At 30.6% G+C, this 21,746-nt stretch overlaps 1 protein-coding gene across 2 annotated transcripts in view; it reads left to right on the top strand.

Annotated features, from left to right (window-relative positions):
- Positions 1-4,875: 4,875 nt before the first annotated feature.
- The window catches only part of LOC106686122 (lutropin-choriogonadotropic hormone receptor), a 514,005-nt gene continuing 497,134 nt past the window's right edge, over positions 4,876-21,746 (top strand). The window contains exon 1 of one of the 2 annotated variants that reach the window (XM_014429270.3): positions 4,876-5,124. In XM_014429270.3, the coding sequence (XP_014284756.1) occupies positions 5,056-5,124 (69 nt within the window). In that variant the 5' untranslated portion in view covers positions 4,876-5,055. The remainder of the gene's footprint in view (positions 5,125-21,746) is intronic. The other variant, XM_067049773.1, reaches the window with a different exon arrangement.

Raw genomic sequence — 21,746 nt, 5'->3', positions numbered from 1 at the left:
ATTAAAATAGTATATTTCTACTATTTGAGTTTTTTTGACCGCACCCGGACCATATTCCTTTCATCTTTACACACGGTCAATCAATAATCTTCCAGTATGTCACAAAACACACGTGGCCCTCAAGATACAAACACTAATAACGGCAATATCCGCCGCAGTGGTCGTCTGTTTAACCGGCGTATTGTTACGTCATCACCTCGTCACCGGAACAATTTTGCTTATTATATCTTACTTTTTTACATTTTATACCCCTGTTATTTTACACTTATGTTTTTGTTTTCCTTATGTAACTATGTGTTTGTGTCTTTTTTTAGCCCTGCAACGAGGGGCGAAACGTTGGCTCATTAAAATAGTATATTTCTACTATTTGAGTTTTTTTGACCGCACCCGGACCATATTCCTTTCATCTTTAATTTTTCTGTAAGAAAGATAGTTCTGAAATCATTATATCGATCACGGAAGGTCATTACCCTTATTATTACATTTATCACCTTTTAATATTATTATGTAACTATATTGTGAAAGTATTTACGACTGCACTGTCTTGAAATAAATTATAACAACCTTTATTGGACAAAAAACATGTAATATTTTTCTAAATGAAGAAGTATCTTTGAAGCCGCTAGTAGAAGATAGTTTATAATAAAACAAGAATGTGTGTCGCTATTGATAAATGAGTGGCTGTAATGAACCACAAGGATTAATCCCGATGAACCATAGCTCATAAGCTATTTTCTCCTCTAAAGATAAATATTATAGAAAATGAATGGTTTAATATAGGGTTAGGTAACCCATTGCAATAGAAAATACATTTTTTACAACTCCAAAAGTTCGGTGATACATTTTCAACATTTAGTGAGCTCGCACATCCTTAAACAACATTTAAATTATCATTAAATGTTTTGAAGAGCGATTATTTGTCAATTTCTTCATTATTCAGGATGGCAATACTCACCCTTACTGTATATTCCATATTTCTCGTAGATAGAAAATCTAATATTACAAAATCAGATTTCTAAAATATCATCAACTACCTAGATCTAAAGACCTAATGTGATCAAGAACTTCTGTTCCCAATGTCCCAACTGGTTTTTAAAGTTTTGGCACCAAAGTTACAGAGTACACCTCAGAATGGTTATAAAAATTCGACATTAACACCCTCTGACCGTTTACCTATGTATTTTTATTCCATATCTTAGATTTTATTTATGTCCGACTAAACGTCCATCGCGCTAAGCTTTTCCAGTTTAGAACTCACCCTTATCTATTTCTCAATTATTCATGAAAATAGAATATAAACAGTTTTGGAATGACCATCCTAAAAACTTAAAACAAATTGAAAAATTATATAACCGAGGTATTTTTTTGTTTTGTTTTTCAATGGCATAGTATGCAGTCATGAGCCCTGTGCACACTGGCTGAAAAACCTAATATTTCATAGCCTTTTTTCTACTTTTTTTTTTCTATTGGTTTTTCTATAGGGCTTATCCAAAAAGGGCTCTAACAATTTTGATAAACTTTGCTTAATGATCTTCAAAAGTCCTTTATCTTTTCGTATAAAAATTAGATCCTTATTCTATTAAATATTATGATATTGTATTGCTGGTAGGGTGTAATTATTCTATTGTGTTATAATTAAAGTTTTAAAGTAATTTTAGGTGAATAAAAATTGAGAGGTTTAAAATTTGTACTATGATCTTAGTTTGGTAATTACTTACAATTTTCAGGTAATTTACTTTCTGAAGATTATTATTATATATTATATTATATGAGGTGACGGTAACAGCGTGGTAACGCGCCTGTCTGCCAACCCAAAGGTTGCGAGTTCGAGTCCTCCCGGCCCTATCCGAGATTTTTCAAGCATATAATTATACAATACTCACTCACAGCCTCCCCCCCGGGCATTTGTAAGACCCGATAGCCAATGGATGGCACTTACAAAAATAGGCGTGGGAGTGACGAACCCACCCTATGAAAACCACGCCATGAAACGCACGATATATTTCATAAGCACATCGCGAGAGACCTTGGACCTCCACGGTCTGTCGCGCCAATAATAAAAATATTAATCACAATGCATTTAGATTTTTTTATATTATTTTAATTTTAAATGTTTGAATTGGTCAAGACCATAGTTTCGATAAAGTATCTCAAAGTACAAACTTTATTGAAACTAGTTGGAGTTGGGTTGTATATGTATGTATGACTATAAAAGCTTAAACATTAAAACAATTACTTATATACTAAACTGAGGGTTGCTAAATAATTAAATCAGGCACTGGTAAATTCAGTTTCATTTTTTGACAAGCCATTTTGAAATTTCAGTTCAGTTATCATCAGGCTTTTTGGACATACAACTCCTCAGCTTTCATGATTATCAGACCTTTATAAAGACTAAAGGCTAACTCTGGGTTAATATACAACTTAAGTTACAAAATAAAGTTATTTATTTATGTTTATTATTAGGAAAAGGTATAAAATTACACCCATTTCTCTTTACACTTTAAATAGTTTCTGAAACTTCTGAAAAGTTAAAGCTAAATATTCTGTTCTTGGATTTTCTTTTAGTAAGTTTGATTATATTATTTTTTTTTAAATTGTTGAGGTGAAAAAACTTCCAAAATGAATATAACCTATTCTATATTTTTCACTGTACAACGTTTCGGGACAATTGTCCCATACTCATGCACCTTTACAATTTCTCAATGCACCATATATTTGTCATATTTTCAATTTCCATATTGAAATCATGTCATCTATATAATCATGGTTTAAAATTCTTTTACACTACATTATTTAAATTATATAGAAATTGAAAATATGTGGATTATAAAGGTGGATAAGTATGGGACTATTGTCCCAAAACCTTGTACAATGAAAAATATAGAATAGGTTGTATTCATTTTGGAAATTTTTTCACCTCAACAATTAAAAAAAATTAAATATTCTGGAATTAGTATATTTTATTTAAAATTCATCATCAATTAATTTTATGTTTTGAGATTAGTAGTTTTGTGTTTAGTTTATATGTTATGTTTTTTTTATAAATAAATATCATTGTTCAAGCACACATACTTTATTTTACATTTTTTATTTTTTTGGTAAAAATAATATTGAAAACAATAATGAATAAGCAAAACATATTTAGGCGTGTCACAACTATACCTCCCTTGCCTAATTACAAATTCATTATTTCTATATGATAATAATTTTATTACCTACATCAAACATTCCTAGAACGTCACTAAATAATCCTTTCATCTCAAAAAGAGAACTTGATTTTTTTTCATTCAAGATTTGGTTTACTCCAGCATAAATGGCAAATTTTCTTTGGTAGTTGCTGCTGCCTTTCGATTGCTGACACAAAGCAGTTTAATTACATTTCCAGCCACACGGTCTTCTCACTTGTGTGTTTCCGAATGAAGACTTATTTATAACCTTCTGTTGAATTGAATACTCTGTACAGCGTTATTCTCCAATTCTGATAAACTGATTCACATCTATTTAAGTTTATTAAAAAGTACCTCAATTTATTTGTATTAGTTCCCCTTCTCCTATTTCGGGACGTTTCTTGGTCACCTCCGAATATGTGTCGTAGATTCCTCGTTTCGAATCTGAGCAGATATCTTACAGAACTTTGGTTAGAAAACTCTTACAGCAATATGTGAGTGTTGATCAAGACACAATAATGTCTTCTAGATTATTATTTTTGTTTGCTTTGACAGTGTTTTACCACGAGTGCCTTTGGCGGGAAAAGTAGTACTAATTAGCCATTGCAACTCTTCTCTTTACGAATACTGGGCCAACAATTTTGTTCAGCTCTGCTCATTCTCTTCCTAGTCTGAGGATTCAACGTCCTCACCATCGGTAAGGGTATTATCTGCTTTTGGAGGATATGTACCATCCCAGTTAAGAAGTATTTAACCCATCGGTTCGAAAGTTTCTCATTTTCAAGGCAAACATATTTCCCAGGTATGTCGGGTACTGATGGTGGAGGGTTTTTTATTGTTGTAGGTGGTCTATAAAAAGTTTCTAGTATCTATTCTTCTATCTCCTTTAGAGCCTTATTTTCCATTGTTTCTGCTCTTGTGCCTTCTAATCGCTCTGGCTTCTTAATCAGAGCTCCACGTATGCTAGAATTTTGTATTTCTCCACATTTGTACAGTCCCGGCACTACAAAGGGAAACTGTAAAATGTATCGAATTTTCTCTTTGTTGACTTTCATCTTGACACCCTGTAACTCAGGACAACTGAATAGACCAAGCTAAAAAACAGCAAATGAATTTTTTTTGTGCGAAATGTCACCTTGACAAAAAGCATAAATCTGAAATTTTTTGATCGATACTTTACGAGATATCGATCGCTACAGCCATGTACCGAAAAAATAATGGATTTCTTTTCCCCCAACCTAATATCATCTACCTAAAATTATTATCGAAAAGACTTGAAAAGGAGCCTCTCTATTGAACCTTAACCAGTAGGAGTTTACAAAACAATGCACTTGATAACATTCTCATAACAGTGGTATTGACTTCGAAACAATTCTCAACTGTGATTGTTCCAAAGTTACCTTACGTGTCACAAAGTATCTCCAGTTTACCAGCTCCTCTGATTGTCAGATACCCAGGGGGAAATTTTTCGAATAGCTTAAGCTGTATCATGTGATCAATTTGAAATTCTTCACCAGAACAAGCGCACGTTTTATCGCCTCACATAGTACATTTCATATGATTCATTAATTATTATGCAAAAAGATGTAAACAAATATTGTGTAAAACATGGCACACTCCCAATCCATTTCTAAACCGGTCTTTACCTTGAAGAATCAAGTTCAACTATTTTTATATATCTTAAGGATGGTGCTCACTGAAGTATGGACGTTCGGAAAGAAATTCCGTAATGAAGTGGTAGCTTCATGATTCTCCTGCTTCATAGAAACCTCCCCACCACTTTTGAATGTGTTATCTTATCAAGCGACCATCCTCTGTCGAATAAAGTGGCCTGTCAGTGTCCTATCAAAGTGTCCGCTTCGCAAATTCCTTCCTCGGGATTCATATGTGCGTTAAAAAAGTGTCCGTTTCGGAGTGTAGTGCTCGGCATTCACCAACTGGATTACATTCGAAGGTGGGTTCTAAATATTTTATGTTATCTTTAATATTTTTCTGGTGAATTATTGATATTTCATTTTATTTTATTTAATAGAGATTTATAAAATAATAATTTATAATTCTGGATGATAAATTAGGTATATTGCTCAGTTAAGACCGATCTTATTTCAATATCCTTTTATGACTACTTATTATTTAATTAAATCGGTTAAAAGTTGGGACAGGTAATAGAATTTTATGTTTTGCTGTTTAAATTTGTTTAAACTTTCCATTACTAAGGCTTCATAGGTTAAAAAAAAATATTCAAAACATGGTGCAGAGCTTATTAGGTACAATATTTCCAAATAAAGTCCACTACTTGGCTCATGTACATGATCCACTTTTTATAAATACATGGTGATATTTTTTAATTGAATTTTATTGTAGCTATGTACAGATATCACATGAATAATGTTATGAACAATTTTCAGAAACTCAGTGACGCGAAAATATATTTTAAAAAAGCTGGTTTTAAAATAAATTGAAATTATATTTGCATTTTAATAAAAAAATCATTCCTTATGACGAATTTTAATTTCTAGTCTTAATCATGTAATATTTTTAAATTACACATCTTAATCTGAGCTCTGAATAATATCGCATATAATAGAAACAATTTCACATTTCTTCCAAATTTACAATATTCCGTAAAATGCTTTTGGCGAAACTGTAGGTCGATAACCGGTAGTCTCGTTGAGAGTTCTGAGAACCTCCTAAGAGTTACAATAATTAATTTTAATATATGAAGTGCTATAGTTGATAGCAAACAAATATATAGGGTCTCAAAGTTGAACCTATATAAATAAGTTAGCTCTCGTCTCCTTAATAATTATTTTTTATATCTTAAACAACAGAACTATATATTAAAAATAATCGAGAACTCAAGAACTCTCTGAATTTTTAACAGTTACATGTACCTTCTTTGGAATGTGGATCCTAGCGGACCTTATTTGGAACAACTGGTTTGCCCCAGTTTTGTTATGTATTTTCGCATAGGCTATAAGCTAGACACTACAAGTTAACAAAGTATATGAAATATATCAATATTTTACAGTTATTTAGACAGTAATAAATAACTGCAAAGTTACTTGTAAATAGTACTTGTGTGTGTTTAGCACCAATGACTGAAAAAGTAATGAACAACATTACAAAAACCATATAAAATTCGATGTAATTTAGGTTTAGCCTTTAGATTCCAATAATAAAAAAAAAATTAGGTATAAATATAGGCGATGGGCCATTGAGTAGCCCGGCCAAGAGGGGTTTACATACTTTGCATAAACTGAATTTATTGATCTTATGTACCAGTATTGATGATAAAAAAAAAAATATATTAATAAATTGAGACTTTCCGCTCATCTTCACCTCAATATAAACTGTCATGAAATAGTCATCAGTCAATATTATAATTTCTCTTGTAGATAATAGACAAATTGTATTTGTAGTTTTTTCGTTTTTTAAATGAAGATTAGTTGTGATTGATCACACGACTCATTTAGTCCATTTATAATCCAATTAAATATAACTAGGTTATCTTTAATCTTCAGCTAGATATAATCTCGCACAAAATTTTATAATAAACAATACGGGATAGAAAAATATTTGTTAATATCTATTATAATTTTTGTAATCTATGGGTAATTTCCAAAAATGTAATTCATGTTTAATGTTTACAATACTTACATTATTGGTTTTATTTTTCAATATGTATGAAAAATGTACTACGTTCTAACTATTTCACAGTCATATTAAAAACTTTGGTCAATACTTAACCATACACAAAATGTAAATAATATCTGATGTTATGTAATAATTTAATTAATACAGCAATTGTATTGCAATGATTCATTTGGTAAACAAAGTTATAACCAATCTCGTTCTTCCATTTAAAAAGCTGTTTGTTTAACTTTGTTAAAATATTTTGCATTGGCGTATTGAAACATAACAATGTTTCGCATTTGAAGTACTTTGAACGTTCTGCTTTTTGTAATATGGAGGAACTGTGATATTTCACGAATTAATCTGAATAAATTAATTATTAACTAAATTTATAAGATTTTAAAATCGTATGGTAACAATAGACAAAATCGCCGGGCCGGAAGAATGATGACGCAACTTTCAACTTTGTGTAACGTGACTTTTATTTTGTTGATGGCTCAACGATGCATTTTCTTGGTGATTGTGAGTCGACATAATTGTACTTAAAATTTCAAAAATGTAGGAATGTCGACTTACTAACATTCAGTAAATAAATTTCACTATAAAGTCAATTTCAGAAAATTTTGCAGTTGCGTCATAATTCTTCCCGAGCAGTGTATGATGTCAGTAATAATATTATTTTCATTATTGATAAGATCTAATATAAATTACAACATATAGGGAATTATATATAATTAATTTATATAACTAATGATTATTTTATGCGATTTATATATACATTTTAATTACTTTACATGCTTTAGTCCGTAAAATTTAGTACAACGAAGCTGAAATATTCACTCACGCAACCCACTAGTTTATTAAGACATTATCTACGAAGTAGGATTTTGAATTTCATCTAGTTTTATTATCAGTTATTGCAATATATCATGATTAAAAATGAATATAAGTATATAAAATAATGGAGATTTAAATGAATTAAACTGGATTAGAAAGAAACATTTTAAACAGAACTATGATCTGTTTGAATAAAAATTTAATATTCCTTTCTTACTTATGTAAGATCAACGAAAGTTTTAAACCACTCTACACTCTGTTATTTTTTAATATTCGTCCGGGGAAAGATTTTTTCTTAGCTATGGAAATCCTGAATTTATCCAGTAGAAAGAAATGATGAAAAAAATTAAACTTTAATGGCAAATAAATCAAAATATATTAATTTTTCATTGATTCATGGAGGCAATATAATAAGTAATGAAATTACCAAAACATTTAAAAAAAAAAAAAAAAAAACCTATATCTGACAAGTAAAAACAAAAATAACGCCACAAACAAACAAAAATGTAAGTTATTCTATCTTTATAAATAAAAATATAATATTCATTTGTTACATATGTAAGAGCTCTAAAAGTTCTTTACTGATTTAAAAATTTTGTTTTAAAGCTGTTATTTAAAAGAAAGACTAAATTCCCTATAAAGCAAAAAAAAAACAAAACAAAAAAAAACCTAAATTGATATCGGCCTTTCATTTATAATTTTTTAATATTCAATTGTGTTCATTCATTCATAGTATGATATATATAGTACATAATCAGATCTGAAAATAGTGAAACATTGCCGAGTCAGCTGGGATAATATTTTATTTAGAATTGTATATCTAAACAATGATAGAAAAAAGATCAAATTTATAGACCCACTCTGTAATAATAAATTTGGTTAATGTACTTTAAACTAAATGGTACCATATATGTTCAATCGCTTACCAGAAAAACTAATAAATAAATCAACCACAAAGAGAACTAAAAAAGAAATATTTAACTGGGTACTTTCTTACTTCTATGATTCCCAATAATTGATTTTGATTCACCATATGACCATATATGTTTTCTTAACTCCACATAATTTATTTATTATATTACAGTTAGAATTAGCAATGTATGCGTGTACTTAGTAATAGTAATGCATAGTAGTGCTTATAATATTATTGGATCCTTATTTGTATCATCTTCTGTATCATTTTGTTTTATTTTGATTATTATATTAATTCACTAATTGTAAATTTGCAACTTTATTTCAAAATTCTTTCGGTTATTTTTATTTTTTCTTTAACTTAATTAAATTTTTTTTAATAATTATTATTTTATTTTTTACTTTATTTTCATTTTAATAGTTGTTAATTAAATTATTAGTTGTATCATTTGAGATAAATTTTTATTGTTCTTATCTAGTTTAAAAATTGTATAGTCTCCACAGCGCCCTAATAGTCAGAACTTTAATATTTACATTTCACTTAATTCTATAATTTTTATGTGTTATTACCGATGATTTCATCTGGTCGGACCATATTGGATGTGATTTTTTAAATTAATGAAATAAATTTTAAAAAATAAAAAAAGTTATAAATAAAGAAAATTATATTGTAGTTAAAATGTTGTAAAATAAAACATTTGTAATGCATTCATACTAAAAAATATAAAGAAAAAAAAAGTTAAAATAAAAAACGTACATAGGAATGAAGTTAGAAGTGATAATAATAGTAGTAAGCATTTATTTCTCATAGTCGACTCATTTTGATAAGCTCAAGAGAGGGTTCTGAAGAACTTGGCCTTGACCTACAAAACTTAAAATAAGCTCAAAAAGGCACACTTAGTTCAAATCATTAATATTCCCTTCATTGTTGTTCTAGGGTATAGATTTTAGTTAAGAAATCTGAGAGGAGTAGAAATAATAATAACGCACATTAATAGCATTCGTAAACTAAGTGATGAGCTGGATATTTGGTCATTCAAATATAATTTAACTTTGGCAATTTTTTTTTTAGTTTTTTTACCGAAACGATCTGTGGTTAGTGGGTTTAATTTACTTAAAATTCTGCAAATTACCAGAAATTAGCAATTTTTTAGTACATTTATCATCACTTATATCTTATGTACATAATATATATAATTATATACTTATATAATTAAATAATATATAACTTTTATAATTGAATAATAAATATATATTTATATAATAGTAACATTAGTGATGTACGATATTAGTTATACACGGTTATAATATTTTATCATATTAAGGAAACTGATAAGTTTATTTACTTTTCGTCTCCTGAGAATGTTTGTTCTGTAGTACTTTTTTTCCCATAGTCCAATCACATATAAATCTATCCTCAAATTATTTACAACGGTGAGATTAAACGGATACAAATTTAAATCGGAACGTATTAGGCATTATTTATTTGTTTTCACATTACAGAAACTGATAGGAGAAAATGATTTTGTTCGTTATTTCTTTTCGTTTGGTCGGGTTTCGATCTCTTATACCTGTTTACAAAACCGGGCATCCTGTGTATAAAATAAATCAAATAGAAGAAACAGGAATCAAAGTTTTATTGCATATTCAGGTCAATTCAACAAACTTTTGGTTTTTTTCATCTCTAATTTTCTTCAAATTTTGCAGAGATGTTGAATAGGCATTGGCTTGGGAAAAAAATGAAATTAATTGTTATTAGTTCCCTGGTTTTTGAATTACAAAGCCGTTAAGTCTTCATAGGTAGCGAACCCTTGAAATGAACATTATTCACTGCAGTTAGAATTATGTGGTAATGCGTTTAATAGGTTTTTCAGATCTATTTTTTATTATTATTTTTTTTTATAAATTCTTTGCTTTGCCTATTATATTTGCAATCTTTGTTAGTGAATACAACCACTAATGGTCCCACATTTTGAAATAAAAGTCGGACGGTAAAAATATTTACCTATTGTTATATCCGTTGTGTCCACTCACGACACAACTTCCACTTTGTTTTTTTAAAACAGTGCTATAATTCCTCACCATATTTTCACTAATATTTGTTGGATAGATATTTTATATCCATTTTTAATTATTTTTTTTTTTAGTTTGTCTTATTTCAGAGTTTAATTGTATTTTCATCGAGTATTTAGAATGTTCCAGGAGATATATATATTTCTTCCGTGTGGTTGAACAATTTTCCATATGGGACTTAAAAAACATGGGTATAAAATTCATATTTGCTAATACTGGACTGATTTGATCTATTTTTTATTTCTGTCTTTAGGAAATTTAATTACCTTTAAAGTATCAACATATAAAATGTATCATAAAATATTTTTGAGTTAAATGCAAATGTAGTTTCTTTTCCTTCATAACATTTTTCTTGAAAATTTATGTTACATATGAAAAGTTAAAGGGTCAAAATCCTTAGAGACGTTTAGACGCTATAGTCTAGAGTGTTTGGTGTATTTGGTACACGAGCATCAGGGGAAAGAAGCAACAAAATCGGCCTATCCGTTCAAGAGATAATCGTAACCATAGGGAAGCAGACATATCAATGGCTAAAATGCTTTTTTTTAATCAGAGGTCTCTAAAAAGGATAGATCCGTTGAAAATTGCACATAAGAAAATTTGACCTGCTTATAATACAATGGGGAGCGCGGTAGCCAAGGGGTAAAGCGCGTGGCTACTAACTCCAAGGTTGAAAATAGTTTTCTGTTGTACTGTAGCCGTGAATCAAGTCCTGTGGGTACTGAAGCCCTCCTGGGTTCCATCCAGTCTCTTAAATTGGGTAAAAATCTGGCGTTCTAGCGTGATTGTGATCAAATCACCTCCTTGCACAACCATTGGTTTAGTAATAGTACTTCTTCCCAAAGTACTTTACCCCTGAGCCTTCATGGATTGTAGCGGTACAGATTATAATTTTTTTTTTTTATAATACAATACTTTACCTAGGTTTTACTAAAATTAATAACAAACTTGTATAATAATAAGTAAGGACAGTAGAACAGAGTATTTAAACGACATACGCTTTGCTAATAATTGTCTAATTTCGATAATATTTCTGTTTTTATAGGAAATTTAATCATTCAAATGATTACTAAAAAATTGATCAATAATATGTACACTCCACTTCAACTCAACATACTTTTGGACCTTACTGTCTCAGATTTTCTTCTAATTTTGTAGAAATGGTGTATAGGTATAAATATAGAAAAATATAAAATTTTATCATTATTTGTTCAGTCGTTTTCTAATTGTGGAGCGGTAATCGTTATAGAAACCAATCACGTGCGCTAAAAATATGTCTCCCGGAACATTCCAGATACTCGGTCTAATTAGACTGTGAAATAAGATAAAAAAGTAAAAAAATATTTATCGACCCAATATTAGTGAAAATACGGTAAGGAATTATTGTATTATGTTAAAGGATAATGTGGCAAGGAAAGTCTGTGTCGTAAGTGGATCTACCATATATTTCAATATATTTTTACCGTCCATCATTTATTTCAAAATGAAAACCAATTAATTCATTAACAAAGATTGCAAAAATGTTTCGTAAAGTAAAGAATCTTAAAAAAGTTATGTCTGACAATCCTATTCAATAGATTACTTCACTATTGTAACTGGAGTGAAAAGTTTTTATTTCTTGGGTCCGCTAGGAAATAAACGTCAAACCCGTTTACCTCCCCGCTAATCCAAGCTGGAATCGAACCGGCGCCGCTGTAGTTCCTATATTAGTAACTAAAATACTGCTAAACCTACTAACAGAACACGTGATCAAAACAATTCCTCCACTGATTAGTAAGAAGCATTTCTGTCTTCAAACTCGCCTTTAATCCCACTTTCGTAAGTAATAGACAATAATGGATTGGACGTACAAGTCTATAAATAACATGTAGATTTATTTTGTCTTTACGTCTTTAATATAGGGAATAATAGATTGTCTAAATTTCGAATTCAGTGATAATCGAGATGTCGACAAAGCTGTGGCTATTATTTCAAGCTATACTAATTCCGAAATGTAGTTATGTAACAAAACTGGGAAGTGTAACAGGCAAGGAATGCAATCTACAAATCCAACAGGAAAATACCGCGCTTGAGGATTTAAAGTGCTCAGCGACCTAACGCCCGAATTCGTGTTATGCCCTAGGGATAAATTTAATTAAGCTCTATCATTAAGGTTCAGCGGAATGTCTATATTGAGGGGGTGATATAATATTATTGAATCGGGCGTTTCGGTATTAGTATGTTCATTGGCAATAATAATATTAATGAATTAAATAAAGTTTTTGTTTGAATTAATTTTTTTAAATATAACGATAATTCTTACATGAATGATAGAGGAAATAAATTTAAAACACAAACTCTATTTGATCCTTTTCCCATCTTCATTTTTATCTAAAGTTTCAGAACTTCGGCTATTAGGAACTTAATATTGATTTATCAAGATAAAATTGTTTCCATTAAAGGATATTATACCCAAGTCTATTTATAAAAAAATAAACTTTTATTTTAATTACCATAACTGCATTAGCATGTTGAAATATATAACAATACTAGCAGACCCGGCAATGCTTCGCAATTGCTAGGTTTAAGGATGTAGATAGATGAATTGGATACATTTAAAAATTTGATATCAATTAATATATTTAGTTACTTATACATTAGATTAATAATTTAATTAATCACTTATCATATCTATTTAGATTATAGCAGTAATATATAACGTTATATAATAAAAATATACTGAGAATCAGAAGGCTGATGTTATATGAGCAGATGGAGAAGTTGAAGGCGGAAAGATTGAATAAGAAGATCTTTAAAAAAATGTTTAGCTATGGGAGGATATACGAGGCAAATAGAAAGGAATTAAAGAGACTTAAAATTTCAGATACCGACTGTCTAGATAGAGATATGTATAGGAAAAAATGGGTACGAAATGGTCCGAAGAAAAAAAATCAAGACTCACAAAGAAGCCAAATCATTGATATTCAGGTGGTCCTTAGTGGCCGATAGGTGATAAAAAAAACTGTCGAAAAATAGTAATAACTTAAACACAATTCAACCAATCTACAAGAAACATGGGAATGGTTTAGGGCTCAATAAACTACACAAAATGGCACAAACAGAATCTAATTAAACAAATTAGAATAGGAGATAAAACATTTGAAAAGTTTTTCTTAATTTGAAACCAATATTTCAACCTAATGAATGCATTAAATCTGAATAGGGGTAAAATAATAGGTGCATTATAGCATTTTTTAGAAGTGAAAAAAGTTCATATTCGTATTTGCCTCATGAAGAAACGCAAAATACGCATTTTCGAAAAAAACGGAAAGCAACATTTATTGGCCTCTGATTTCTTTTTTAAAAATCCAAAAAATATAAATAACTTCAACAAAACTAAATAAATCTGCACTAAACACAGAAGTGATTTAGGATTCTATAAATTACACCAAATAATACAAACTGGATCTAATTAAACAGCTTAGAACCGGAGATATAAAATTAAACGTTTATAATTTTTTTTTTATTCGAAACCAAAATTTCGCCTTTATAGTGGCATTCAATCTAAATTGTGGTAATGTAGGTAAAAAAAGAGCAAACATTCAGCTTTTCAACAGATGTCTTAATTAGAGGTAGAAATTGGATGAGAAGTAAAGGAGCTATGAACGCTATTAGAGGTGATATTGTTATCAATAAATAATAGGAGAAAAAAAATCCTACAAATAAATTATGCTGTGAATTTAATATAGTTTAATGGAATCAGTAATAAGTTTTTCTTATTCTTCGGTAAGAGATGAATCGATTGGTATGTATTAACCGTGGAAAAAAATATAGCAAATTCTTTCTGAGGTACGCACCAAAAAACTTTTAATTTTTTTGATAACTTTTTTTACACTGAACTAATCGGAATAGCCTATAACAGAGGTTCCAAATCTTTTTCGGTTTGCGGTTCCTTAAATAATCGGATTTTTTGGCCCAGCGCCCTTAGTACATGAGATTTTTTCTAAATGTTTGACTTTCTTCAAAAATTGGAAAACTTTCCATTTTAAAAGCGATTATCCATTTAACAGGGAAATATCAAAAACAGATACTATTCTCGTGCTATTTAGTGACTAAAGCGTGAGTGAGGAAGCAGTACTTGCGCACTAGCCGTTTCAGAATATGCGGATTGGAAAGAATGCAATGATAGACTCGAAAGCTGCTAAATTCTTGGAATTATATCAGCATACACGAATGTTGACACTAAAATTCCGAGAAAATTGCCGAATTGAATATTTCGCGGCGCTCCGGTGAGCTGTGGCGCACAGTTTGGGAATCACTGACCTATAACATCCCTGAGAAAATCCTAAACACTTAACAAAAAACCCCATCACAAATTAGATGAACGCAGGTTCATAAAACACGAACATATAAATTTTTATTTTTATATATATAAAATATAATTTGAAAGGGTGATAACATATGCCAACGCACATTGGCCGAATTCGTTTAAGAGTCAATGCGATTAAAATAACAGTATGGTTATGAATGAATGGTTATGAATCGACTTGGGCATAATAGCCACTAATGGAAAATAATTTAAACCTGGAAACATAAATTTTTAATAAATTAATGTCTTCTTGATAATACTCTTAAGACGTAGGAAAAAAAAGTAAAAATAGTTGATTTGATCCATTCTCTCAACGATCCATGATATTGCGTCAGTATGATTGGATATACATCGGTTTTATGTGCTTAAATTGAATTTCACCCATCCTAACACTATTCTCACCACGTATGCCGATGACACATGCCTATTGTCAGTGAATAATGATCCTTCCATTGTATCCCAATCCCACATCACAACCCTCGAAGAATGGTGCCAAAACTGGAGGATTAAAATAAATTCCAATAAATCCCACCAAATCACATTTACCCTTCGTCGTAAACCTTCGTCTTGCCCTACAGTATCTTTTAATAATACCGCACTTATTCCTGTTAAACAGATCTGTTACTTAGGACTAAATCTGGACAAACGACTGACATGTAATCCTCATACAAGACTGAAAAGACAGGAAACTGCTCGTCGATTCCGACTATTACAACATTTACTAGACAAACGGTCCAAACTTCCAATACATTACAAAAGACTGATCTACATGACTATTATAAGGCCTATTTGGACATACGGAGTTGAGCTATGGGGCTCCACTAAACCATCTAATTCCTCTCGAATCCAATCCTTACAGTCCAAAATCCTTCGTAAAATCCTTAATGCTCCTTACTTTGTCACAAATCAAATCATCCATCAGGACCTCAATGCCCCCTATGTTGCCGATTTGCCCAGAACCAGATACCAATCCTTCCATAATAAACTTCCCAACCACCCAAACCAACTCGTTTCTAACCTGGCTTCTCCTTCACTACCTAATAATTCTCCTAGGCGTCTGAAAAGAACATGGCCTCGAGATCTTCTCCTTTAGAAATGTTTTTGGAGTTCTATCAATGGGTAGATTCTCCACATGTTTTTATCATGTCATAATATCACTTACAGCAAATTTACTTGATGTATATATATGTATACAGTTATAAATATCAATAAATAAATTATTAAAAATAAAAAAAATAAAATTGAATTTCAGTTCGATAGGAGTATCGCAATTGAGCTAAAGTTCGATTACTAGATTCGATTGATCAGTGAAACGATATAAAATCGTTTAAAAATGTTGATTCAGTAAGTCGATATCTAAGCAGTTAATTATGCAACTGTTAGGCATGGTAAAGATCAGCTCCGCAAAGCAACTTGGTTTTAGTTTTGTTCGGTCACGGCAAGAGATCGTACATCCAACTGCTTATTTGTGAATTCTCGAGTAAGCCAGCCGTAGCTATTTTTTATTTTATTTGCCTGATTTTTTGTTTTGTTATTCAAGTGGATATATTGGGTCCCCAATTTTCGATTGCATAAGCCAGTAAATTGAGTTTTGTAACGTACCAAGTGCAGTTGGTATCTTCTCTAATATTTTGGGTTCAAAAATTGGATATTTATCCTAGTGCACAATTTTAAACGGTACCACTCATTTAAGTCTTTAGAGCATATGCTTATAATTTTAATAGATATGTTCATTCAGTTTCAGTATTAGTTTAAATTTTTAAGATTTGTCACTTGTGATTTGATTCAATTTGAAGAAGCAGTAAAGTCAACCTTCCTTCTGGCCAGTTTACATTTATCGTTTCTTCTTTAAGTCTAATGAATAATGGGGACGTGAAGTATCGACTATGACGGTAAGTCTGACGCAGTAAAAAAATTTGTGGTCTGTATGTGTGAAGTGAAAAAAAAAATAATAATAAGAAGAATTTTTTATGATTTTTAACATCAAGATACGAAATCAACACTTATTGGTGTTTTTAAAAAAATTTCGATTTCCAGTCATTACTGAAGGGTTAACTGATAAGATAAAAGATGTTTATACCATTTAATGGTATGTGACATGTTTATTCTACCGTGCGAAAAGTTATTATTAATTATTGATTACTTTCTTATTTTATATAATAGATATTTGTGTTTCTTAGAACTAAATTTACCTAAATAAAATATATTGTGCCAGTACTTTACCAATTTTTTAAAATATACCGGTTTTAAAGAAATATATCTTAGATTTAACCATATTGTATTTTTATAGTAAATTATAGAATATTTAATGAAAAGTAAAAAAAAAGAACACAGAAATTATAATAAAAATATTCAATGACAAAAGTGAAAAAGATCTTAAATAATTAGATTAGAAAAGAAACAAAACTCTTCAGGCTATTTTATAAGGATGAATTTTAAAATTTTGGGATATAATTGTTCTTTATTTATTTACGGACCAGAGTAAGATTTTTTGTGTAGGCTTGTCTTAGATCCATAATTGATTTACCATGAAAAGCAGTAGTAACATTAGAATTTACTTCATTAATTTTTTTTATCTAAATATGAGTTGTTTAATAGGCTGAATAATAACAGAGGTTAAAAAAAATACATTATTTTTGCGTTTGTATTCTCACAATCAGGTTTTGATTTTATATATGTTATCAAAGCCTTTATTGAACGATATTATGCGTTATCAGCACAAATTCATTTTATATAATAACATATTATATATTATATCATGACACATAACATCACAATGTAACTATATTATATATAATATAAAATAATTATAAAACCACGCATAATACATACAAAAATAATAAATAAATCGATGGAAGAGCGTGCGATTTTTAAATCGGTAGCATTTACATTTTCTATACCTCGGAAAACATAGAGGGACCCTAATATGTTAGACATCCAAAAAATCAAAATAAATCGATACGCCAGCGTGCGATCTTAAAATTGGTAACATTTTTGTCTTCAGTAACAGTAAAGGGACAATTGTCATGCAAGAGTTTACTTAAGATTTTAAGAGAAAATTATTTTTGTAAAGGTGGCCTATTTTCATTTTTGAAGCACTCTGATTTGTAGGAGAAAATTTTTCTTTTACTTTTTGAGTAAAATATTTCCATCAATATTCTTGTCGTTCCATGTGCGGTGCCTGCATCATCTAATAATGGTTACAGAAATTTCGAATTCTATTTACTTAATAGCATATCTAAGGTCTAGCCGCAATGTAGAGGTTGCTAAACCAAATTAAAATTTGATAGATAGATGTTTTATTGTTTATGGATATTAATTTAGAGCTAACTTGAGAACATTTTTTTTTGTTAGATTCCTAAGATTTTTTTTTCTAGTTGTGGCCCAAAAATTCTCATTATTTGAGAAACGCCCATAAGTTTAATAATATTGAATATTCTCATTATAGTTAAATAGTAGAAAAATATAAATTAAAAAATATATTTATACAATATGTCGATGAAAAAAAAAGAAGCAAAACGCCTTGGATGAAACAATCCGAAAGGCTGCGATCAAAATAAAAAATTAATTTTCATGAATTCCTAAGAAACAATCTTTTTCCTGATTCATTATTATCTTAAGTGTTCCATTACTATTGACCTTCATTGCGTCAGTGCTCTTGAGAACGGAGTTTGAAATCAAACATAAACGAAATGAAATGATATTTATTCCTTAAATATAAACACAAGAAAATAAAGATTCAGTTATAAATTTATCTAACTTTCACAACTTAAAAATAAAAATTTTGGGTACATTTTACAAATTGGGTTCGATATTTATCATTTTTGTTTTATTGAATATTTGATTAAATATGCTTGGATTTCTACGGTTGATTATTTTTGGCAATGAACATTTTTAATCGACCAAGGAAAACAAAACTAACCCCCTTTTTCAAAATTTGAGGTTTTATGTTTAAACCAATGATTTCCAAAGTGGGCGCCGCGTCTCCCAGCGGCATCGCGGTGCCGACATAAGGACGCCGCGAAATATTTAATTATTAAAAAAAAAATTACAGTTATGGAAAATAAGAAATAGAAGAGTTATGAGTGATATTTTTCCTTTGTTGCACCAGTTTTTAACCACCAATGAAATATAAAATCCATTTTTGTTGCTCACCTATCAGAGCTTATAAAAAAGTTCGAAAAATACTTCGAAGCAGATAATGATTGTTTTACATGGATTCAAGACCCATTTAGAGTCAAGGCTCTATCAGAATTTACTTCTTGAAATATACTTTAAAGTTAAAATTTGGTAGCATGGACTTTCTGATTTTTAGATATCAGTGAAAGAGGAATATCAACTGCTAAGTGTTAAAGCTCTACGAATATTAATTCCATTTGCATCATCCTGTTTGTGCGAAACTGGGCTTTCGGCGGTGGCAGTAATAAAAAGTAAATATCGCTCGTAAAATTAACGAACAAGAAATTAGGATAGCTATATCCAATTTTATTTGAAGATTTGAAAAGTTCTGTAATTAACATCAATCCCATCCATCTCATTAATAGTTTTGATAATTTTAATCATCAATGCACGTTCAATAAGTTGTTTGTGAATTTTAAATTTTCAACTAATCTAACCACATGATGGCTGTCCATTCTCAATATGGATATATTACCGAAATAGTTGAAATTAGATATTTTATATTATCTCACGGAATCGCTGTTCTATGCCGACTGATCGGAAGTTATCTTAGTGGAAGATCTTTCGCGTAAAAGTAGGCGGGGACTTCTCATCTCTGCCTCTGTGCTGGGACCTCTAGTGTTCGTCGATTTTACGGCACCAGTAGTCTTTGTTCTGTTTCTGTATTTATTTGAAAAATAAAAAGGTTGGAAAATAAAAAGGCACCAGTAGTCGCCCTCAAGCACCCAGAAGTAGTAGTAGCAGTAGCAGCCTATGACGACGATAGACGGGATCTACGCCTTCAACATGCCGAAAATACTTCTGCTACCATCCTAACTGCACTGAAGAGGGACGGCATCAGGGTGAACCCTACGAAGACAGTTGCCTTAGTCATGTCCTTTCAGAAGAGCAAGAAAGGCAAACACCTCCAGCGGTTCATAGCGGAGGGCGAAAGGCGAAGGATCACGAACACCATCCTCTACCTCGGCGTGACACTTGACAGGTACCTTACCTTCTCCAGTCACGTTGGGGAGAGACTCAAACTGGCCCGGTCCTACAGGCTTTACCACCTCCTCACTTCACAGCAGATCTCAGTTCGGCTCAAGTTGAAGATTTATAAAGCTATCAACAGACTCTGTCTGTTTAAAATTAATAGTCCGAAGAACTTCACTCCAAAGAGCCAGGAACAGTACTATCCATGGTGAACTCCAGCTCCTTTTATCCTCCAGTGGAGCGGCCCTCCCCGTTCTTTGTACCCTCAGGTCAGCGGCTTCTGGGCCAATTTTGTAACCCCCGCCTTCAGTGGACCCAGCCCAACCCCTTATAATATAAAGGAAGGGCACCAGTTTCATGTTTATATACTTAGGTATATATTAATATTGTTACATATATATATTTTCAATAAAGGAGGTAAGGAAAAAAAATCTCACGGAATATATAAGTATCTGTTTTTAATTTTTCGCTGTTAAATGGTCAATCGCTTGTAAAAGGAATGTTTTTCAATTTTGAAGAAAGTTAATACTTTAGAAAAAAATCTGATGTATTAAGGGCGCTGGAAGGATTATTTAGTGAGTCGCAAACCGAAAAAGATTGGGAACCTCTGGTTGAAATTGTTCATCCGTTTAAACCTTGTACTGTCCGCAGCATTTTTCCTATATTAAGGGGCCATAATTTTTGTATATTTTAAACTTGACACCTAAGTAACCTATAAGCTTGAGTATTAATAATAATGACCCAGGAACACATATGGTTGTCATTAATAAAAAGCATATCAGCGCTAGTGTAACATTTTTTATGTATTTCACAATGATTATGACAGAAAGTCATAAGCTGTAAACCTAAACTTAATTCAGATGACCATGTTTTTTTAAAATTTATGTCTGGCAGAAGGATGTTATGTGGGTGTATGATAAATATCAGATGTTCAAAAATCAGCTGAGCCAAAATACTGTCAGAAGTTGAGGTTGTGAATCCGAAGGGTACGCTATTTATGTTTAAAGACTCATCTCCTATGCCAGGAAAGCTAATCCTTGTGAAATGTCAAGAGGTACATCAGAAAAATATAAACGTTAGTAAGTAACATCTGTTCAATTTCAAGAAGAACATTTTAAAACCACACAAATTTTAATTTTAAATTTTATTTTTTTCTGATATCAACAATTCCTTTGCACTCCCGTGTTTGGTTTGAACTTAAACTTCTTCAGTAACTAGAAAAACAAATTCTATTGGGCTATATAGTTATTAATACAATTAAATAAAAATCTATTCACCTACAACTCAGTTTAGATGAATTTCATAATATTTCTCCAGTTATTTCAAAATTGCTTTTCCAACATTTTTTTAAAATTTATTTATTGATATTTACAACTGTATAAAAAGTACAACAAGTAAATTTGATCATAATGATATGATACAGCATGTAGAGAAACTACCCAGTAGTAGAACTCTAAAAACAGTTTACAATATAAGGTCACGAGGCCATCTTCTTTTCAGGCGCCTCGGAGGATTGCCAGGAATGGAAGAGGAAGCAATGTTAGAAACTAGTGGGTTTGGGAGTTTATTATGGAAGGAATAATATCGGGTTCGGGCTAGATCGGTTACATAAGGAACAT

The sequence above is a fragment of the Halyomorpha halys genome, unplaced genomic scaffold, assembly GCF_000696795.3.
Source record: "Halyomorpha halys isolate HHAL.00 unplaced genomic scaffold, Hhal_1.1 Scaffold780.1, whole genome shotgun sequence".
NCBI classification, from domain to species: domain Eukaryota; kingdom Metazoa; phylum Arthropoda; class Insecta; order Hemiptera; family Pentatomidae; genus Halyomorpha; species Halyomorpha halys.
Note: the sequence above shows the minus strand (reverse complement) of the source record. Positions and strands in the feature narration are given on the sequence as shown.